Consider the following 17,221-nt stretch of genomic DNA (forward strand, 5'->3'; position numbering starts at 1 on the left):
TGTCGATGCATTGGGGAAGGGTGTCCTAGGGTGGGAAGTGGAAGGAAAAGGGGTTTGTGGGTATGTATTCATGAGTTTCCATGGGTCTGCACATATGTGCAAGTAGAGACCAGAGGTCTATGACAGACGTCTTCCCTGGCCACTCTCCAGCTCATTCTGTAAGACAAGGTCTCTCACAGAACCTGAAGCTGGCTGGTTGATCAATGAACCCCAGGGATCCTCCGGTCACTCCCTGTCCAGTGCTGGGGTGACAGGGCTCTAAGTCTGAGGTCCTTCTACTTGTATGGTGAGTACTTCATCAACTGCTATTTCCCACCCCAGCAGGTTTTAACAGATACACCACAGGGTGCGTCCTCTGGAGGTGGCAAGCAAACTGAGGGGATTATGTTACTGGTATCAAAGTATACTCATACTGCCTCACAGCATGTACTGGGGGATCTGGGGGTCTTCAGATAGAAAACCAGAGGCTCCCATGAGTGTGGTAAGTTGTTTCAGGCCACAGGACCTGCCAAGAGGAAAGCTACTGATACGAATGAGATTCTCTTGATCTCTGGTCAGAATGTTCACATCTGGATAAAGAACACCATTCTTGTACATGAATGAAGAACTTGATAGATACAAGTAAAAAAGCTGAACTTGGATAAGAGTTTCTCTCTCTCTCTCTCTCTCTCTCTCTCTCTCTCTCTCTCTCTCTCTCTCTCTCCTGATAAAAAGAGTATGTGAAGATCTTGTGGATGATATCACTCTTGTGGCACACACCAATACTTAAGAAGGAAGAGGCAGGAGGATTACAATTTCAAAGCCAACCTGGGCTAAACAGTGAAATTCCATCTCAAAAACAAACAAACACAAACAAACCTATAATACCCACAAGATCCCCAAAGGGTCCTTTAACAGTGAGAACACACTACCAGCCCCTCAATCAAAACTGATCTACTCAGAGATCAGTTACAGAGAGTGTTGGGATTTAACTGACTGACACTTCTCAGCACTTCTTAGAGTCAGTCAATTAAATGTGTTTTTTTTTTTTGTTGTTGTTGTTGTTGTTTTTAAAAAAGCCAACACCAGAACAAGGAACAATGCACCTGAGGCTCCCACAGAGCCTGAGGCATTGATTTTATATATAAAAAAATCTATCTCTCAGGCTTTCCCAATGGTTATCTCCTAGAAGCAAATTCTTCTTTTGTACAAAATAAGGAGAGATGATATCCACAAATCACACTGGACTGACACTTGGCCTTGTGCCGACCAGGAGAACAGTCACCAAGTTTCAGATATTGAATAAGCCTTTCCCACCAACATCAAGGAGAGCCTATCTCACTAGATGCCACAGCCTTTCATCAATAGTTTATAGAAGGGATGAGGACAGGCTGAGGTGGTAAAGTCCTTGTCGTGCAAGCATGAGGAACTGAGTTCAATCCCCAGAACCCTTCTAGAAAAGCCAGAGATGGTGGGGCACACTTGTAATCTCAGCCGCAGAGCCAGAGACCAGCAGCCGCCTGGAGCTCTCTGGCCAGCCAGCCTCACCTAACTGGGGAGCCCCAGGTCTCAGCGAGAGACCCTGCCTCAGTAAACAAGACAGATCCTGAGGAACACCTGAGGTTGACCTCTGGCCTCCACACATACACATGTGCCTTTGCACACACATACAAAATTAAAGTAGCTGAGGGTGGTGTGCACACCTGGATTCCAGTTACTCATGAGGCTGAGGCAGGAGGCCTTCAAGGTCAAATGCATCCTGGGCTTTTTGAGATTCCATTAAAAAAAAAAAGGAGTATATTCACTAGGGCTTTTTACAGTGAACAGCTTTATGCAATGAATAGGCAGCCAACATGTCTGTTTTGTAAACGTGTGATTCTTCCCAAGCCTTAACCATCTCAATAGTGGAAACGAATGAGCTGTCTGTAAACAGTTCAAGCTGTTATCTTTATGGGCTTAGCTAAGAAAACCAAACAAGGCTGAGATGAGACCTCTGAGACAAAACAGAAGGGAGTGACCGGACGTGTGCCGTCCTTCCGCATCTTGTGGCGCTCCAGCAGAAGAGAGTGGATCTAAAGGGCTGCAGGCTCTCCAGAAACAAGGCATGGAGTGTGGCCAAGCGCCGGAGCCGCAAGCTCAGGGAGAGAACTGAGCAGACTAGAGAGGAAATACAGCACTTGGTTTGGACCAGATCCATGCCATGTTTTTCAAACACAAGGTTTTATGGCCTCGTATTTTCTTCTGCGGCTGCCCTGGTGCTGAAATTACAGTTTTGCTTAGCTTGAAGTCCTCCAGGCTGTGAATTTCCATGAGGGTGTGCGAGTGGGGCCGAGGCTGGGGAGGGACTGGAGCCCAGAGGCCCACAGGCTTAAGGAAGGAAAGGCAAGAAGCAAGGACTAATCATAAATGTTGGTGTAAGACCAGTGGAGTCATTCGGTCATATAAAGCAGGAAGAACGGGGTAGGAGACATTCAACATGTTAAACTGATGAAGGAAAATTTAAAGTTCAATGAGAGATTCAACCTAAGTTTCCCACTTAAGTCTGAACTATGAGGAAGACAGAAAAGTCAAAGGATATAGAAAAATAAAATTCGTTCTCTGTACAATTAAAAGAAGTGGCAGGTTTGAGGATGTAACTCAGTGGAGCACTTGCCTAGCATGCACAAAGTCCCAACCCCAGCATCACAAAGCAGGTATGGTGGTTAATGTGGGAAAAACTCAAAGTAACAAAGTTGATGTTATAAAGGACTTACTAATAATGTATTTGCTTAGGGGACATTAAGTCACACCAATGGAACTTAGCTAAAGGAGTGCTGCCTCCAAAATAGTAAGGTAAGTAGTCTGCTAAGCTGGCCAGCTAGAGATGAAAGACACGTAGGATGCTAGGAAGCAAATGTCCACTCACCAGGATTGACCAGCTTTAGGCTCCATTCCCATGACCAAGGAGTCTTTCAACGACTAGCCAATAGGCCCTGGTTTCCATCCCCAAAGACTTACCACTCAAGGGGGGCAACACAGGGTGACAATCAACATTGGGTAGTTATCTGCCACTAAATCTCCTATGCTCTTATCAGGAAAAACTAATTCTGCCAGGTAGGCAAGATGACCCCTGGTAACAACACTTTAAAAAGGAACCATCGTTCTGTACTTAAATAGTCCTGGGGATAGGCAAATCCCTTTGGTGGGTAAATCTCCTATTCGCCTTAGTAGGCAAATTTGCAGTTTCTTGTCTCCGTTCAGATTGTTTGAAGGGGAACTGGGGCTGAACCAGGAAGAGATTTAAAAATGACAGTGTCTATGGAATGCATAACACTAAGGTGTATAGAAGTCAGAAAATCTTCTGTTCAAGGGTGGCTGTTATTTGGACATTAGCCTCAGTTGGCCAGACAATTGCCAAGTAAAAGAGCCTTCCTTCCTTTATCTCTAAGCTGAGGAGTGATTGATCACTGAGAGGTGTATTATTTTTCTATAACAATGGTGTATACTTGTAACCTTGCCAATTGGGAGGTAGACACAGGAAATCAGAATTTCAATGTCATCCTTGGCTACATGTCAAGTTTGAGGCAGCCTGGGCTACATGGGGAAAGGCCAAGATAAAATGACTATGATTTTACCAGGATTTGGGGATGCTTTCCAACCCATTTTCCAAAGGGTCAGGTGCAGCGTCATATGTATTTTAACTCCTCAATGGTTTTAAAGTACAATGTTTTTTTACTCAACAAAGTTCTTGAGTTCATTTGATATTTAATCACATTCAGGTAATACTTGTACACAGTTTTACTCTCTTGATGTGGAAAAGTACACGAGCACCCCAGTTAAGGTTTGATTGGCTTTTCAGCCATATAAAGCAAATTCTGTGCCCACGTTAGTCTCAGGTCAAATAGACAGCTAGCTTGCTTTAGTGGGCCAGTTTGAACAGGATTTTAGCCCTCTCCTTCAGTATCTCAGAGAAGCTGCTGTCTTTAATAATAAAAAGCATGTGTAGCTTTTATAAACCTTTGCTTGATAAATTTATTCCAAAGATATACTGTGACATAAGAAAGATGGAATGAACCAAGCTTATTCACTCTGCTTATACCTGAGTGCTAGAATTACAGAGATGCTCCACCATGTCCTGTCTATGTGGTGATAGGGCTCAAACCCAAGGTTTTATAAATGTTGGGTACCAATTGCGGTGGCTGAATAACCCAAAGTATAGCCAAGCAATCGGATATTATGTAGCTATAAAAAAGAAATGGATACAGAGTAATCTCTCAGACACTGCCTGGAAAATCAACTGTAGAGCATAGTGATTGAAATTCTCCCTCCAGTCTGAAAGTAGAAGAAAGAATGTCACATAGTAACTCTGCAACTCCCACTGGGGGAGGGGAGGCAGCTGCTGGCAAAGGTATGGACAGGCACCCAGTTGACCCTGTTTCTAGATGGCCAAATGAACAACCCAGAACTGAGAAGAAATGATAGCTAGGGCTGTGTGCTTCTCTGTTAAACTGACTCATAGCGTAGCCTCTCCTGACCCCCACTGTACCATCCCTGCTCCTCAGGGAATCTCACAAGTAGATGCTAGTTTCATAAGCCTTCCACATATGCCAGGGGAGGCTGCTAGCCTCGGATGCATCGCTGAGCAGTGAACTCCTTGTTGGCTGGAGGATCCAGGAACAAGTTTGCTGGGTCAGGGTCTTGCATTGGTACTCAAGTACAAGGAGGCGGTGAGGGTTTTACTTCTCAGGGAGGCAGAAAAATGCTGGCTCCGTCCACAGACAGCACCAGCATAAGAACCGCTAATGTGATGCGGCCTTGTGGGCACCCAGGTGCATTTGTTTTGTGTCAAGGGTGAAGTCCAGAGAGTCTACAGGCAGATTTATCGCTTTGATTAGGTCATACTCCTACACTTCATGCACACTCTGCATTTTTATTATTTTTCTGGACCCTCCCTTGTTAAATATAATTTGTCTTTATCAGATAAAGATAGGCATCTGATGTTAGCAGAACTTCCCTCTTTTATGAGAAAAGAAAATGAAAACATAAAAAAGGATCCTTATTTGGGATGGAAATCTCCCCACTGTGCTGTCAGCAATGCGTGGGATACTATTTATTACCCAGCATCTAAAATTATCCCCAAAGAATGCTGAGAGGGGAATATGCCTTCCTGGGTGGCTCAAGTGGGTGTGTGTGTTCTCAGAAAGGCCTGGAGTGCCACTGATGCCTGGAAGATTGGGGTCACATGCCACAGGCTTTGTGGTAGATCACAGGAGAGGGGACCAGTGGCACTTGCTGTAGGAAGGATACTGTAGTGTTATAGTTTCTGCTAAGAGAATCAAAATGACCACTCGGGTCTCAAGATGTGGCTGAGACAGATGCAGGTCACCAGAACTATCAACCCAATGGTCAAAGTTCTTTTCTCAGTGTCTAAGAAAATCTAATCTAAATCAGATCCATGGGACAAACTGCAAATCTGTGAGCATTCCACACCATGTGTCCTGTCCTTTGCCTGTCAGAATACTCATGCACCTATTCAACATAAAGGCCAGATAGAGGAGAGGGTGTTATCAAGTGACCTATCAGTAAGAGACTACTCCACTCATGGTTAGAGTGTGCCTTCATCTTTGAAACTAGATAAAGAGCCCGTGTGATGGCTCAGTGGGCTCTGATGACCTGATTCCCAGGACACACATGGCAGAAGAGAGAACAGATTCCTATAAGTTGTCCTTGGACCTCCATATAGTTGTCGGGGAACATGTGTGCACTCCCACACTAAAATAATAATAATAAACTAGATGTTTATTATTCTAGTTTATTATTAGAGCAGGTTTAATTCAAGGTTCAAGTCTGTCAGGTCTCTCGAAGGTTAGTAATGAATAGAAATAATTTTTCAAGTCATGCATGGTGTAGGATGTGAAGGTGAGGAAGAGAAGAGGAGAGGGGGAGACAGAAAACCATATAGGGAGGAGAGGAAGAGGTAAAGGGGGGGTAGAGGGAAAGGAGGAGAGATAAGACAACACAGGAGAGGAAAGGAGAGGGGAGGGGAGAGGAGGAGAGAAGAGGGGTAGGAAAGGGGAGGGGAGAGGAGGGAAGGAGAAGGTTACTGTAGTGTTATAGTTACTGAGGGGAGAGGAGGGGAGAGGAAAGAGGAGGAGAGGGGAGGAGAGGGGAAAGGGAAGGGGAAAAGGGAGGGGATAGAAGGGGAGGGGAAAAGAAAGGGAGAGGGGAGGGGAAGGAAGGGGAGGGAAAAGGGGAGGAAGGACAGGTGCATGACAGAGATCTACTCTCTCCTGAGGCCATTTTGCTCTTTAGGTAATCATTTCTCACTAATGCACCTCACTACTAATCTAGGTCAATCAAAGGGGTAGGTCATGCACGACTTAGGGGTTAACCACTCCCTTCACTCCACAGCCCGGGCAGAGCTACATACATTCTTCACTCTCCACGGCAGCATAGTTGCCCACTTCTTTGAAGCTGATGTTTCCCAAGTGGAGAATTCCGGCCACAATCTGCAACACGAGAGTCTGCTCTTCTGAGAAGATCCCGATCACATTCATGGCGTGCTGGAAGAGAGGGAACAGTTAGCCAGCCAGGCTGGCGGCTCCTGGCACAAGCAGGTGACAGACAAGGCACAGAGTGGGTTCTACAGCTAGTGTGTAGCTTAGTCTAAAACGATGACGGGAAGTCTCCATCAAACAAGGTAATCAACGAACCGGGCGGTCACCTGCTTCTGTGTGTGTGTGCATGAGTGTGTGCACATGCTTGTGTCTACGTAGGTGCACAAGCGTATGGAGGTCAGAGGTTGATGTTAGGTGTGTCTTCCTCATTTGGTTTCCATGTTTATTTATTTGAAACAGAACATCGCATTAAATGTGGAGCTCTCTGATTTCGCTAGACTAGATGATCAACACGCCCCAGGGATCCACCTGGCTCTGCCTCCCCTGAGCAGGGATTACAGTGAATGCTGTCTCCTCCTCCTCCTCCTCTTCCCCCTCCTCCTCCTCCTCCTCCTCTTCCTCCTCCTCCTCTTCCTCTTCCTCCTCTTCCTTCTTCCTTTTTCTTGTCATGGGTTTTGGGAATAAAACTCAGGGCCTCAAGCTTATGTGGCAAGCAATTTGCTGCTAGAGCCATCTTGCTAGCTTTCATATACTCTTAAACACCCTGCTGGAAGGGAGAGTCTGTTTTTAAACACATGCTGTCTAGGAATACCTTAGACCTTAGAGGACTTCCAAGAGGAAAGATGCTCAGGGGACAGGAGTCCAGGCGCAGGCCTCCAGGTCTCTCCTGTCCCATGTATGTTCTGACTGCTAACCCTCCTCAAGGACACTGCCACTCCATTTGTACCCACCCCAAGATCTTACGTGATCGTCCCCTTTGTGGGGAGGGAGATAGATTTTCTTAATAAAACATCTTTCAAAATCCTCAGAACCTACAGACCATTAAAAAGCCAAGTTTCTTAATCCGATAAATTAAAATAGCTGAGACTTAGATTCTGTAACTTGAGAGAACTGCTCAGGCTGGCTCAGGCTGGGCCCTTCATCCACAGTTTTTTTCCGTTCCTTAAGTCTGTGGCTAGGCAGCCTTGGGACCTAGGACTCATCTGTCTTAACATCTGACACTGCTGAGCCACACCCCCGCCACCCCCCCGCCACCCCCCACACGCTCGTTCTGGGTCCTGCTCTGTCCTCAGTGGATGAACAGGCCTGAGCTGCTTGTTGACTCTGAGCACAGGGTCAGTGCCGACTTTGAAGGATGAATGGATGACAGGCCTACCTCCACAATGCTCTAGGCTGGAAGATTTTAGGTGATTCCGTGCACGTCACAAACCCTCAAAAATCTAGTGAGGTAACCTAGACTGTAACATGTGTATGGTGTGATCAGAACTTTGTGAGCACAAGGGTTGTCTTTGACCTCAAAATTCAGAATCAGAAAAGAGAAGGAGACGAAACAAACAGAACTCAAAAGTGTTTTTGAACTTTTCATTGTGTTTTGTTTTAGGTTTTTGTTTGGTTGTTTTTTGTTTTTTTTGGTTTTTTTGGAGGGGGGGGGTTATAAGATAGGATCTCACACTATGTAGCCCTGGCTATCCTGGAAGGGGTTAAAGGTATGTGTACCACTACACCTGACCAAAACTTATTTAGATTTTGAAATTTTTACCTTTGTGTGTGTCTGTGTGAGTGTATGCTACATGTGTGCAGGTGCCCAGAGGTGCCAGAAAAGAACATTAGATCACTGGAGGCGTGAACTATGGACATGGGTGCTGGAAACTGAACATGGGTTCTCTGCAAGAGCTGCAAGCTGGTGGCCTTTCTAAGGAAGAGCCTTCCAAGTATTGGCTGCTCCGCCAGCAAGTATGCTAAACTCACCCCCTCAACCGTTTTAGCCTGTTTATTGAATCATTCTTACTGGAGGCTATTGATGAATTTGCTTTTTACTCATCTTAAACCATTATGTCTTACTCAGGGAAAAGTGGTGTGTGTGTGTGTGCGTGTGTGTGTGTGTGTGTGTGTGTGTGTGTGTGTACATGGCTCTCCAAGGTGCTGAATGCAGGTTTTCAGACATGCTTGCGGTGGCTGGGAAGGGGGCTGGTTACACTTTTGCCTGCCTTGTTGCTCTTTTCTGTCCTCTACATCAGTTGTTCTCAGGCAGGAAAGAGGAGACAGAGTAGCGGGTACCCACACTTACCAGGGTTTCTTGGAAATCCCGCTTGTCATCAATGTCATCAACCTTGTAGGACCCTGAGAGGCTCAGGTAGTAATAGTAGTCCATGCTGGTGATACCAAGGCTTTGCTTCTGCTCCGGAGAGGCACCCTCGATGAGCTACCATGAGAGCACACAGGATGTGTCAGGACATGGTCCACAAGCCACCTTGTGGTTCTGGGGATCACCATCCCTGAGCCCAGGTGGGGAAAACTCTCTAAGCTCGTAATAAAAAATGCTCAGTAATTCTAGCCTCCAGATCCTGAGGAAGTTTATAAATAATATCTCGGGTTGTAGGTATTTTAACCCTGGATCAGTCTGCAAGTCCCACTTTTTGTTGTTATGATGTGTATAGCTGTTGCCTGCTATGTGTATGTGCACCACATACACACCTAGTGCCTGTGGAGGCCAGAAGAGGGTGTCAGATCCACCTGAAACTGAGCTACAGATGGCGGTGAGTACCTTGTGGGTTCTGGGACCTGAACCTGGTCCTCTGGAAGAGGACCTAACTATGCAGCAATTGCAACAGTCCAACTTCTAGTTCCTAACTCTGATAAGGCCTGAGAGAGATCAGGCTGTCTTCCTCTCAGTAAGAGAACTGTATGCTGTACCCGTGACCCCATGGAAAGGTAGAATGCAAAATAGACCACAAACACTGAATTTCTGCCCGCCTCAGCTCTTCTAAACTTCTCATGCCAGGATGTGGAGTTCAGAATGGCCACGCATTCTTTCTCTGGCATTTGGAAATCCCTTGGGTTGTCTCAGGCTTACAGGTCAAGATGAGAGCCATCGTACCTGCGGCCATGCTGTCCCTACCCAGGACTCTAACCCTCTGAACCATAAATGTAGATAAAGTCTTTCTTCCATAAGGCACCGTGGTATGGTGTTTTACCCCAGCAATGGCAAAGCAGTGAAAACAACCACACTGCCTAGTTTATTCTGTACTGGGGCTTGGACCTGAGGGTTTCTACACGCTAGGCAAGCACTCTTTGAGAATAAGTATCACTGATCTCCCAGAAGCCTCTTGTCATCTTTGTACTTTCCAATAAACCAGCACTGGAAGAACTGACTGCCATCGAGGATGCCTGTATAGCTGAGAGATCAACTGTAAGCTTCTCCCCTATGTTAACCTAGAGATCCCAGAATAAAACCAAGACAAAGAGAAACCCTTCCTGGGTGTTTCTTGTGGTGGATTACATTTTTATATACCTAGAAACATTTCCAAAGTAGCCAAATTGGCAAGATCTAGAGGGACACGCCTGTGATCTCAGCCACTTGGAGGCTGAGGTAGGAGGACCACAAGGGTGAGGCCTGCCTGGGCTTCCAAGTGAGTCCAGGGCCAGCCAGGTGAGTTAGAGACTGTCGAAATGAGAGAAGCAAAAAGAGGATGGAGGAAATGGCTCTGGGGTAGAATGCTTGCTTGCCCGGCAACTAGCAATGCAACTGGATGGTTGCTAAAGTCTGAAACACTACTTAAAAGCATCTTGGGTTAGAGAGATGGCTCAGTGGTTAAGAGCACTTGCTACTCTTGTAGAACTCTTGGGTTCAGACCCCAGCATCCACATGGTGTCTCCCAACCATCTCTAACTCCAGTTCTAAGGGATCTGACACTCTTATGAACTCCACAGACATTAGGCATGCATGTGGAACACAGACATACATGCAGGTAAAACAGTTATACACATAAATAAATCTAAAAAAGTAAATAAAAATGAAACAGAACCATTTTTTAAAGGCACCTTGCCCTGTGCACTGACCCGGACTCAGCGTAGGCTCTGAGGGTCTGAGAAGGGGTCGGCTGAGCTTACTCTGAGGATCCTGAGCCTGTGGGAACACGCTCATCTAAGTGCACTGGTTGCAGGTATCTGCCCTGGACACTCTGTTCCTGTCACCTGACTTCCTGGCTCAACCCCTCCTCCCATCTCTGCCTGGAGTGCTCCCTGGCTGAGTCTTCCCTGACTTCCTAGGCTCTAACTCTTCCCACACAAATTCCTATTTGGCAAATAAGCAAGCAAACACTCCTACTTCTGTTTTGAAGTTTGTCAGCGATTTAACGATTGAACTTTAGGGGACCCTAATTAGAGCTCAACACTCCTTGGGGACAGGGACATCTGAACACTCGCACAGAGCACAGAGGCGTCTTTCTGGGCTGCTTCGATTACTGAATAAAGCCGAGGGTTGAGGACAAAACAGATCATGTGATTATTCTCCTTTCTGCTTGGGGACCAGTAGACAGTCTGAGGGAATAGGTTCTCTTTTGCCCAGGAATTGGACTCAGTGTTGACTCCAAGCGCCTGCTTCCTCTGAGCCATCTCTCTGGCCTCCCAGTCTTGTTTTTTAATTCAGAGAAGGTAAAGCTATAGAGACAAACCTGGTAGAATATGTGGAAGCTCCGTTCCCCCGGGTTCCTCATCACCACTCTGGACTTTTCCAGAAGGAAGTTGGAGATCTTGCCACCATCTGGTTCCCCACCTGGACTGAACTGGATTTCAAAGTATTTTCCCTGTAAGAAAATTAGCAATTTCCTTTAACACCTGGCAACCAAAAACACAGTGCTCTAAACAGACTTTGAATACAGGGTATAATTCAAGGAAATTCATTAATGGAAGACATTCTGGATTATCCCCAGCCCTGAGCTAGACTTCTTGACTTTCCTCATGGCAAACAATACTGGAAAACTTGGCAGTCCCACGATTATAGCAAACAATACCAGAACACTGGCCAGTCCCACGGTTTTGCATTCAGAGGATCAATCCCTATGGCCAGACTAAACAAGAAGACTACATTCCTCACTCATTCTCTCCCTGGCTGTGTTTGTCTGAAGAATAGGGTCAGAAACTATATAGCAAGGTTGCCACATTGTTCTTCTAGCTAGAAGGATGTATCAATCTTCAAGAATGGTTATCATTCTTTATAATGCTTACCTATATAGAAAATGGCATATGGCTTTACACTTATATTTTTTAATAATTAGTAAGCAATCATTTGATGCTACCAAGCACGACACACACACACACAGAGAGAGAGAGAGAGAAAGAGAGAGAGAGAGAGAGAGAGAGAGAGAGAGAGAGAGAGACTGTCCCCTCTTTGATGTCACTGAACATGACCCAGAAAAAACCTATACTTCCCTCCTTTTCTATTAGGGTTATATGGTTATAAATGCTGGGCCCTGGCTATGTCTAAAGATCAACTGTATTACTCTCTCAGAATAAAAAAAAAAAAAAAACACCTTATAACAGGAAAAGGCAGGGAAACTCATAATGATGTTTTCCCTGCTGTTTTACGAAGAAGGGTGTGGGTGGGCAGCTAAAGGGTTAAAGTGACGAGTCTATTTTTGCAAGGCAGGTTAAGAATGATAATTAGAGGCAGAAAGGTCATGTGGAAAATTCATTCACAGTGTCTTTCTTCTGTCAGTATCTAGAAAGGTCAGGATAAAACAGCCCAAGTACTGAGCTGAAAAACCACTAAGACAAACAAGCAAGAAAATAAACTGGATTTTCCCCAGACAATGAGTGTGAAGCAGGTCTCACAGACAGCCATCAGCAAACCCAACAATAACTACCTGGGACCATAGGGAGACTTCTCTTAGAAATAAAACCTTCCTTTCTGAATAAACACTAAAGCCAACATAGTAGTATACATCAGCAATCTCAGTGCATGAGGCAAAGACAGGCTATCCTAGGCTACATAGGAAATTTAAGGGTAGCCTGGGCTATGGGGGGGGGAGATTGCCTCAAAAAAACAAAAAGGATTAAATACTTTTTCTGTTTTTTGCTTGTTTGTTTGTTTTGGTTTTTTTTTTGTTTTGTTTTGTTTTTTTGTTTTCCAAGATAGGGATTCTCCTCATAGCCTTGGCTGTCCTGGAACTCTCCTCTATATTCCAGGCTGGCCTCCACCTCACAGAGATCCTCCTGCTGCTGTGCTGGGATTAGATGCATACAGCACCACCCCCTGCCCCCCACCCCCATCCCCCCTACTGCCCCCCCCCATCACTGCCACACCACCACCACCACCACCCATTATAAATGCTTTTTTTTTTTTTTTTTTTTTTTTTTGGTAAGTGAAAAAGAAATTGTTTTTCTTTGAAAGTCCCACCCATTATTATCTTGAAACAGCCCCTATCATAGCCTCACAGATGGCTCTTGCCGGAGTGCCAGACAGGCTGTACGGTTGAAATCGGACACTAAATCTATAGGCACTCGTTCTTGTTTTTGTAATACACCTTTGGCCTTTCAGAGTGGTCACATTTCAGTACCCAACTGCCAAAACTTTTAGTCAGAGACATTTAAAAAAGACATTCACAGTGCTGAAAGGGTGACCTTGTCCTAAGCCTGGGTGCATGGAGTCAGGAGGCACCAGGACCAGGGGCTCTTCATTCTGTGAGCATTCAGCAACCAAATTCAGAAATCTGGAGGCAAGGCAGGCAAAGGCCTAGTGGAGGAAGGGTATGGCCCAGGTGTTCCCTCAGAGTGTGCTCCCTTCAGACCCAGCTCCATGGAACAAGCCCCTCAAAAGGCCTGGATCTCAGGCTCCCCCTAATTGTCCCATTTTTTCCCTCCAGGCAGCCTGTACACATTCACAGGACCAGGGCAAGCCCCGTCATCAGCTGTAGTTTTCCTTACTGATGTAACTCAAGGCCATTTCTGAAACTGTCTTGTTTATGTTCAAAGCACAAAATAATTCCTGTCAAAGGGTGCATTGCTTAGAAACAATGAATTCACAAAATTTTTAGGCAAATGGTTTGATCTGGAAAATATCATCCTAAGTGAGGTAACCCAATCACAAAAGAATACACATGGAATGCAATCTCTGATAAGTGGATATTGATTAGCCCAGAAGCTCTGAATACCCAAGGCACAAATCGCATAACAAATGACTCCCATGAAGAAGTATGGAGAGGGTCCTGATCCTGGAAAGGATTGATCTAGCATTGGAGGGGAATATAAGGACAGAGAAAAAGGAGGGAGGTGATTGGAGAATGGATGGAGAGAAGAAGGTTTATGGGACATATGGGGAGGGGGGATCCAGGAAAGGGGAAATCATTTGGAATGTAAACAAAGAATATAGAAAATAAAAATATTTAAAATAAAATAAAACAAAACAAAAATAAAAAAAAAAAAAGAAAAGAAAAAGAAAAAAAGAAAAAGAAAGGCCTGCTTCTCAGGCTATGGGAGGCGCTCCCGAGCTTGGGATCAGGACACTTACAAATCGGCTGGAGTTGTTGTTGCGCACTGTCTTGGCGTTCCCGAAGGCCTCCAGGAGTGGGTTGGACTGAAGGATGATGTCCTTGACATGCTATCGCCGCAGACAAAAGGGGCGTTAGGAAAATAATGGATGCTTAGCATGTGATGTCAGAGTCAACTTTCCCCAAAGTCCCACCAACTTTCTGAATATTAAAAGGTAAGAGGCTCCAGCCATGTATGTGTTTCTGGAGAATTCATTTTGGTTTTGTCTTGTATTATTGAGACAGGATTTTACAATGTAGTCCTGTTTGGCCTGGATCTCACTGTGTAAAGCAGGCTGGCCTTAAACTTACAGAGATAGATCTTCCCGTTTTCCAAGTGCTGGGATTAAAGATACACATTCTTATGACAAGCTGTTTTTTGAAACAGAGTGACCTGTGACTCAGGCTAGTGTCAAACCTGATATGTAGCTGGAGATGACTTTGAACCCTACATCCTCCTGCCTCTGCTTCCGAAGAACTGAGACTACAGGCATGTGCTACCACGTGTGGTTTATGCTGTGCTGGGGGTCAAAGCCAGGGCTTTGTGCCTGCTTGTCAAGTACACAACCAACTGAGCTACTGTTCCTGATGATAATTTATTCTTGCATGGCCGCAGAACTAAGCCTACTTGTATAACCAGGTCTCCCAAGCCCTCTTGGTCTGAAACAGGTTCCTAAAGCTGAGGTGCCACCAGGAACCCAGAATCTACACAGTACAGGACTGGGTTTCCCTTCTCCTCCTTGTGACTCCCTCTTGCATGTCTGGGCGTGTTGGTGATCACAGAGTAGAGGAAAGAGAAGCTTGAGGAAGTCTCTTTGCATCTTGCATTCTCCTCTGCATCCTCCCCAACTGTTCCCCTGTCAATAGTGGAGGCAAGACTTATTAAGATGGCGATCAACCAGTTTCTCCTTCCCAAACATGATCTTGTGTGTGTCTCCAACTTTAACTGTGTACCAATCACCTAGGGGTGATGGTGTGTCTCGCTAAAATGCAGAGGTAGGTTTAGTAGGTCTGGGAATCTGCATCTCAAAGCAGCCCTGCTCCCAGGTAGCTTTGCAGCAGCCAAAGCTGAGTCTCAGGCCCCGCATGGTGGAAGGAGTGAACCAGCTCCCTTAAAGCAGCCCTGCGCTACTGCCTCTTCTTGCAAGAACTCACACTCAGGGCAGCCAGGAGCAACACCAGATCACGTGACACAGCTACCGGCCAACAACAGGAGAAGAAATTAGTGTGAACACTCCGGTCCTGTGCCAGACTTAAAAGTGTGCAAAACACATCACAGACATGAGGCCTCTCAGCTGATACGGGCTAGCGCTGCAGAGGGGCCTTTGGACAGTGACTCACTCCTTGTATGTCTAATTATTCACATGTTATGGTTAAATGTGTTCCAGAAATAACAAGTCTCCTGGCTAGTGCTCTTGAGCTACTGACTAATTTGAAGCCAAGAGTTCTGGATCAATGTCCTCAAAGGAAAACAGGAAGAGAAAAATCAACATTAAGCGTCTGCAACTTGACCGCCGGGTCATAGGACACAGCAAACGGGACTAGACGAAGGTACTAAAACTGACTATGGGAACAAGCCTTCTACTCCTATGGTACCCTCGAATGAACATCCCAGCAAAGAGAATGGCACAAGGCTTAAGGGTGCATTCTGTTCCACACAGGGAGTGACAGTCATTAGCACAGAGGCAGACTCTGGGTGATTCCCACCATTCAAGCAGCCATAGTTCCATTCCTAAGATGCCTCTCTCCTTTACAACCCAGGGCTCTAGATAAGTGTTGCATTTCTTTGTAAAGTAAATTTGGAATTTGTAAATCTTTGCTATTCCTTTTAATCTTCTGTTTGCAAACTAGATATGGCACTCAATTTCTCTCAGAAAGGCAGAAAGAAAAGCTCTTGAAGCCTTTCCCTTAAAAAAGAATAGACTTATATTATTCTTGTTGTTATTAATCTACTGAAGTGCTGGGATTAGACTCAGGACAATTGATTCAGGCATGACAGGCATGCATTCTCACTTTCCTCCCTTTTATTAGTTTTTAAAAGACAGTCTCATATAGCCCAGACTGGTCTCAACCATACTACCCTGAAGTCTTTGTCTGTCTCCATCTCCTCAGTGCTAGGATGCATTTGTGTAATTACTACTCTTTGCTTATGTTGGGGATGAAGCCTGGGGCTTTGTCACACTAGGGAAGGACTCATGCCCAGCTCGAGAAGCTTCCTACCACTGAGCCACATGCCCAGCTTGAGATCAACTTAAAGCCTTAGGTGGGGTTCAGGCTAGAGCTCAGCTGGTCAAGGGCTTACCCAGGATCCCAGGGACCCGCCATAGGGTGGGCTCCACCCGCAGCACCAAATAACCTGGGTGTGGTGATGCATTCCTAGAACTCGAGGCTGGGATAGGAAGTTCAGAAGTTTAAGGCTATCCCTTGGCAACTTAGTAAGAGAGCCATCTCAAAAACGAAGATGAAGACAAAGACATAAAAAAAGAAAAAGAGAAGGAGGAGGAAGAGGAAGAGGAGAGGAGGAAGAAGAGGAGGAAGAGGAGAGAGAAGAGGAAGAGAAGGAAGAAGGGAAGAAGAGGAGGATGAGGAGGGGGAAGAGGAAGAAGAGGAGGAAGATGGAGAAGAGGGGGAGAGGAAGAAGAGGAAGAAGAGGGAGAAGAAGAGGAAGAAGAGATGGAAGAGGAGGAAGAAGAGGAAGAAGAAGAGGAAGAAGAGGGGTAGGAGGAAGAGGAGGAAGAAGGGGAAAAGAGGAAGAAGAGGGGGAGGGAGAGGAGGAGGGAGAGGAGGAAGATGAGGGAAGGAAGAGGAGGAGGGAGAAAAGGAAGATGAGGGAGGGAAGGAAGAGGAAGAGGAGGAAGAAGTTTGATTTCCTAGATTTTACTGAGATAGCTGCTATAGACTTGTGCTATTTTATGTTCCTATCAGTAACACAAGCAACTGTGTCCCAATATTTTTCCAGCAATGTTTGTAAGAACAGGAGCTTTGACAATCTGTTAGGTATAATAATAACAATGATTGGTAGTAGTAGTAATAGTAGTAGTAATAATAATAATAATAAAATAATAATAATAATAATAATATAGTGGAGTTTTGTTTGCTTGCTTTGATGAGAGTGAGACTCTCTCATACAGCCCAGGTCAGTCTTGCTAGCCTTGAACTCACTGTGTAGTCAAGAATGGCCTTGAACTTCTGATCTCCCTGTTTCTACCTCTGCATGCTGGGATTCCAGGCGTGTACCTTCTTGCTTGATGTATGTGGTGCTGGGCATGGAACAGGCTTTGCGAACTCAGGGGAACATTCTGCCAACTGAGCTAGATCCCCAGTCCCAGTTTTGGTGTA

General features: G+C 45.5%; 1 protein-coding gene across 1 annotated transcript in view; it reads right to left on the reverse strand.

The window, feature by feature from the left end:
* Myo1e (myosin IE) overlaps positions 1-17,221 on the reverse strand; it is a 191,690-nt gene that overhangs the window by 64,699 nt on the left and 109,770 nt on the right. The window contains exons 6-9 of the mRNA XM_052187898.1: positions 13,864-13,953; positions 11,030-11,161; positions 8,644-8,778; positions 6,389-6,521 (exon numbers count right to left, since the gene is read on the reverse strand). Of these exons, the coding sequence (XP_052043858.1) occupies positions 6,389-6,521; positions 8,644-8,778; positions 11,030-11,161; positions 13,864-13,953 (490 nt within the window). The remainder of the gene's footprint in view (positions 1-6,388; positions 6,522-8,643; positions 8,779-11,029; positions 11,162-13,863; positions 13,954-17,221) is intronic.

Source organism: Apodemus sylvaticus, chromosome 7 (genome assembly GCF_947179515.1).
Source record: "Apodemus sylvaticus chromosome 7, mApoSyl1.1, whole genome shotgun sequence".
Taxonomy (NCBI): domain Eukaryota; kingdom Metazoa; phylum Chordata; class Mammalia; order Rodentia; family Muridae; genus Apodemus; species Apodemus sylvaticus.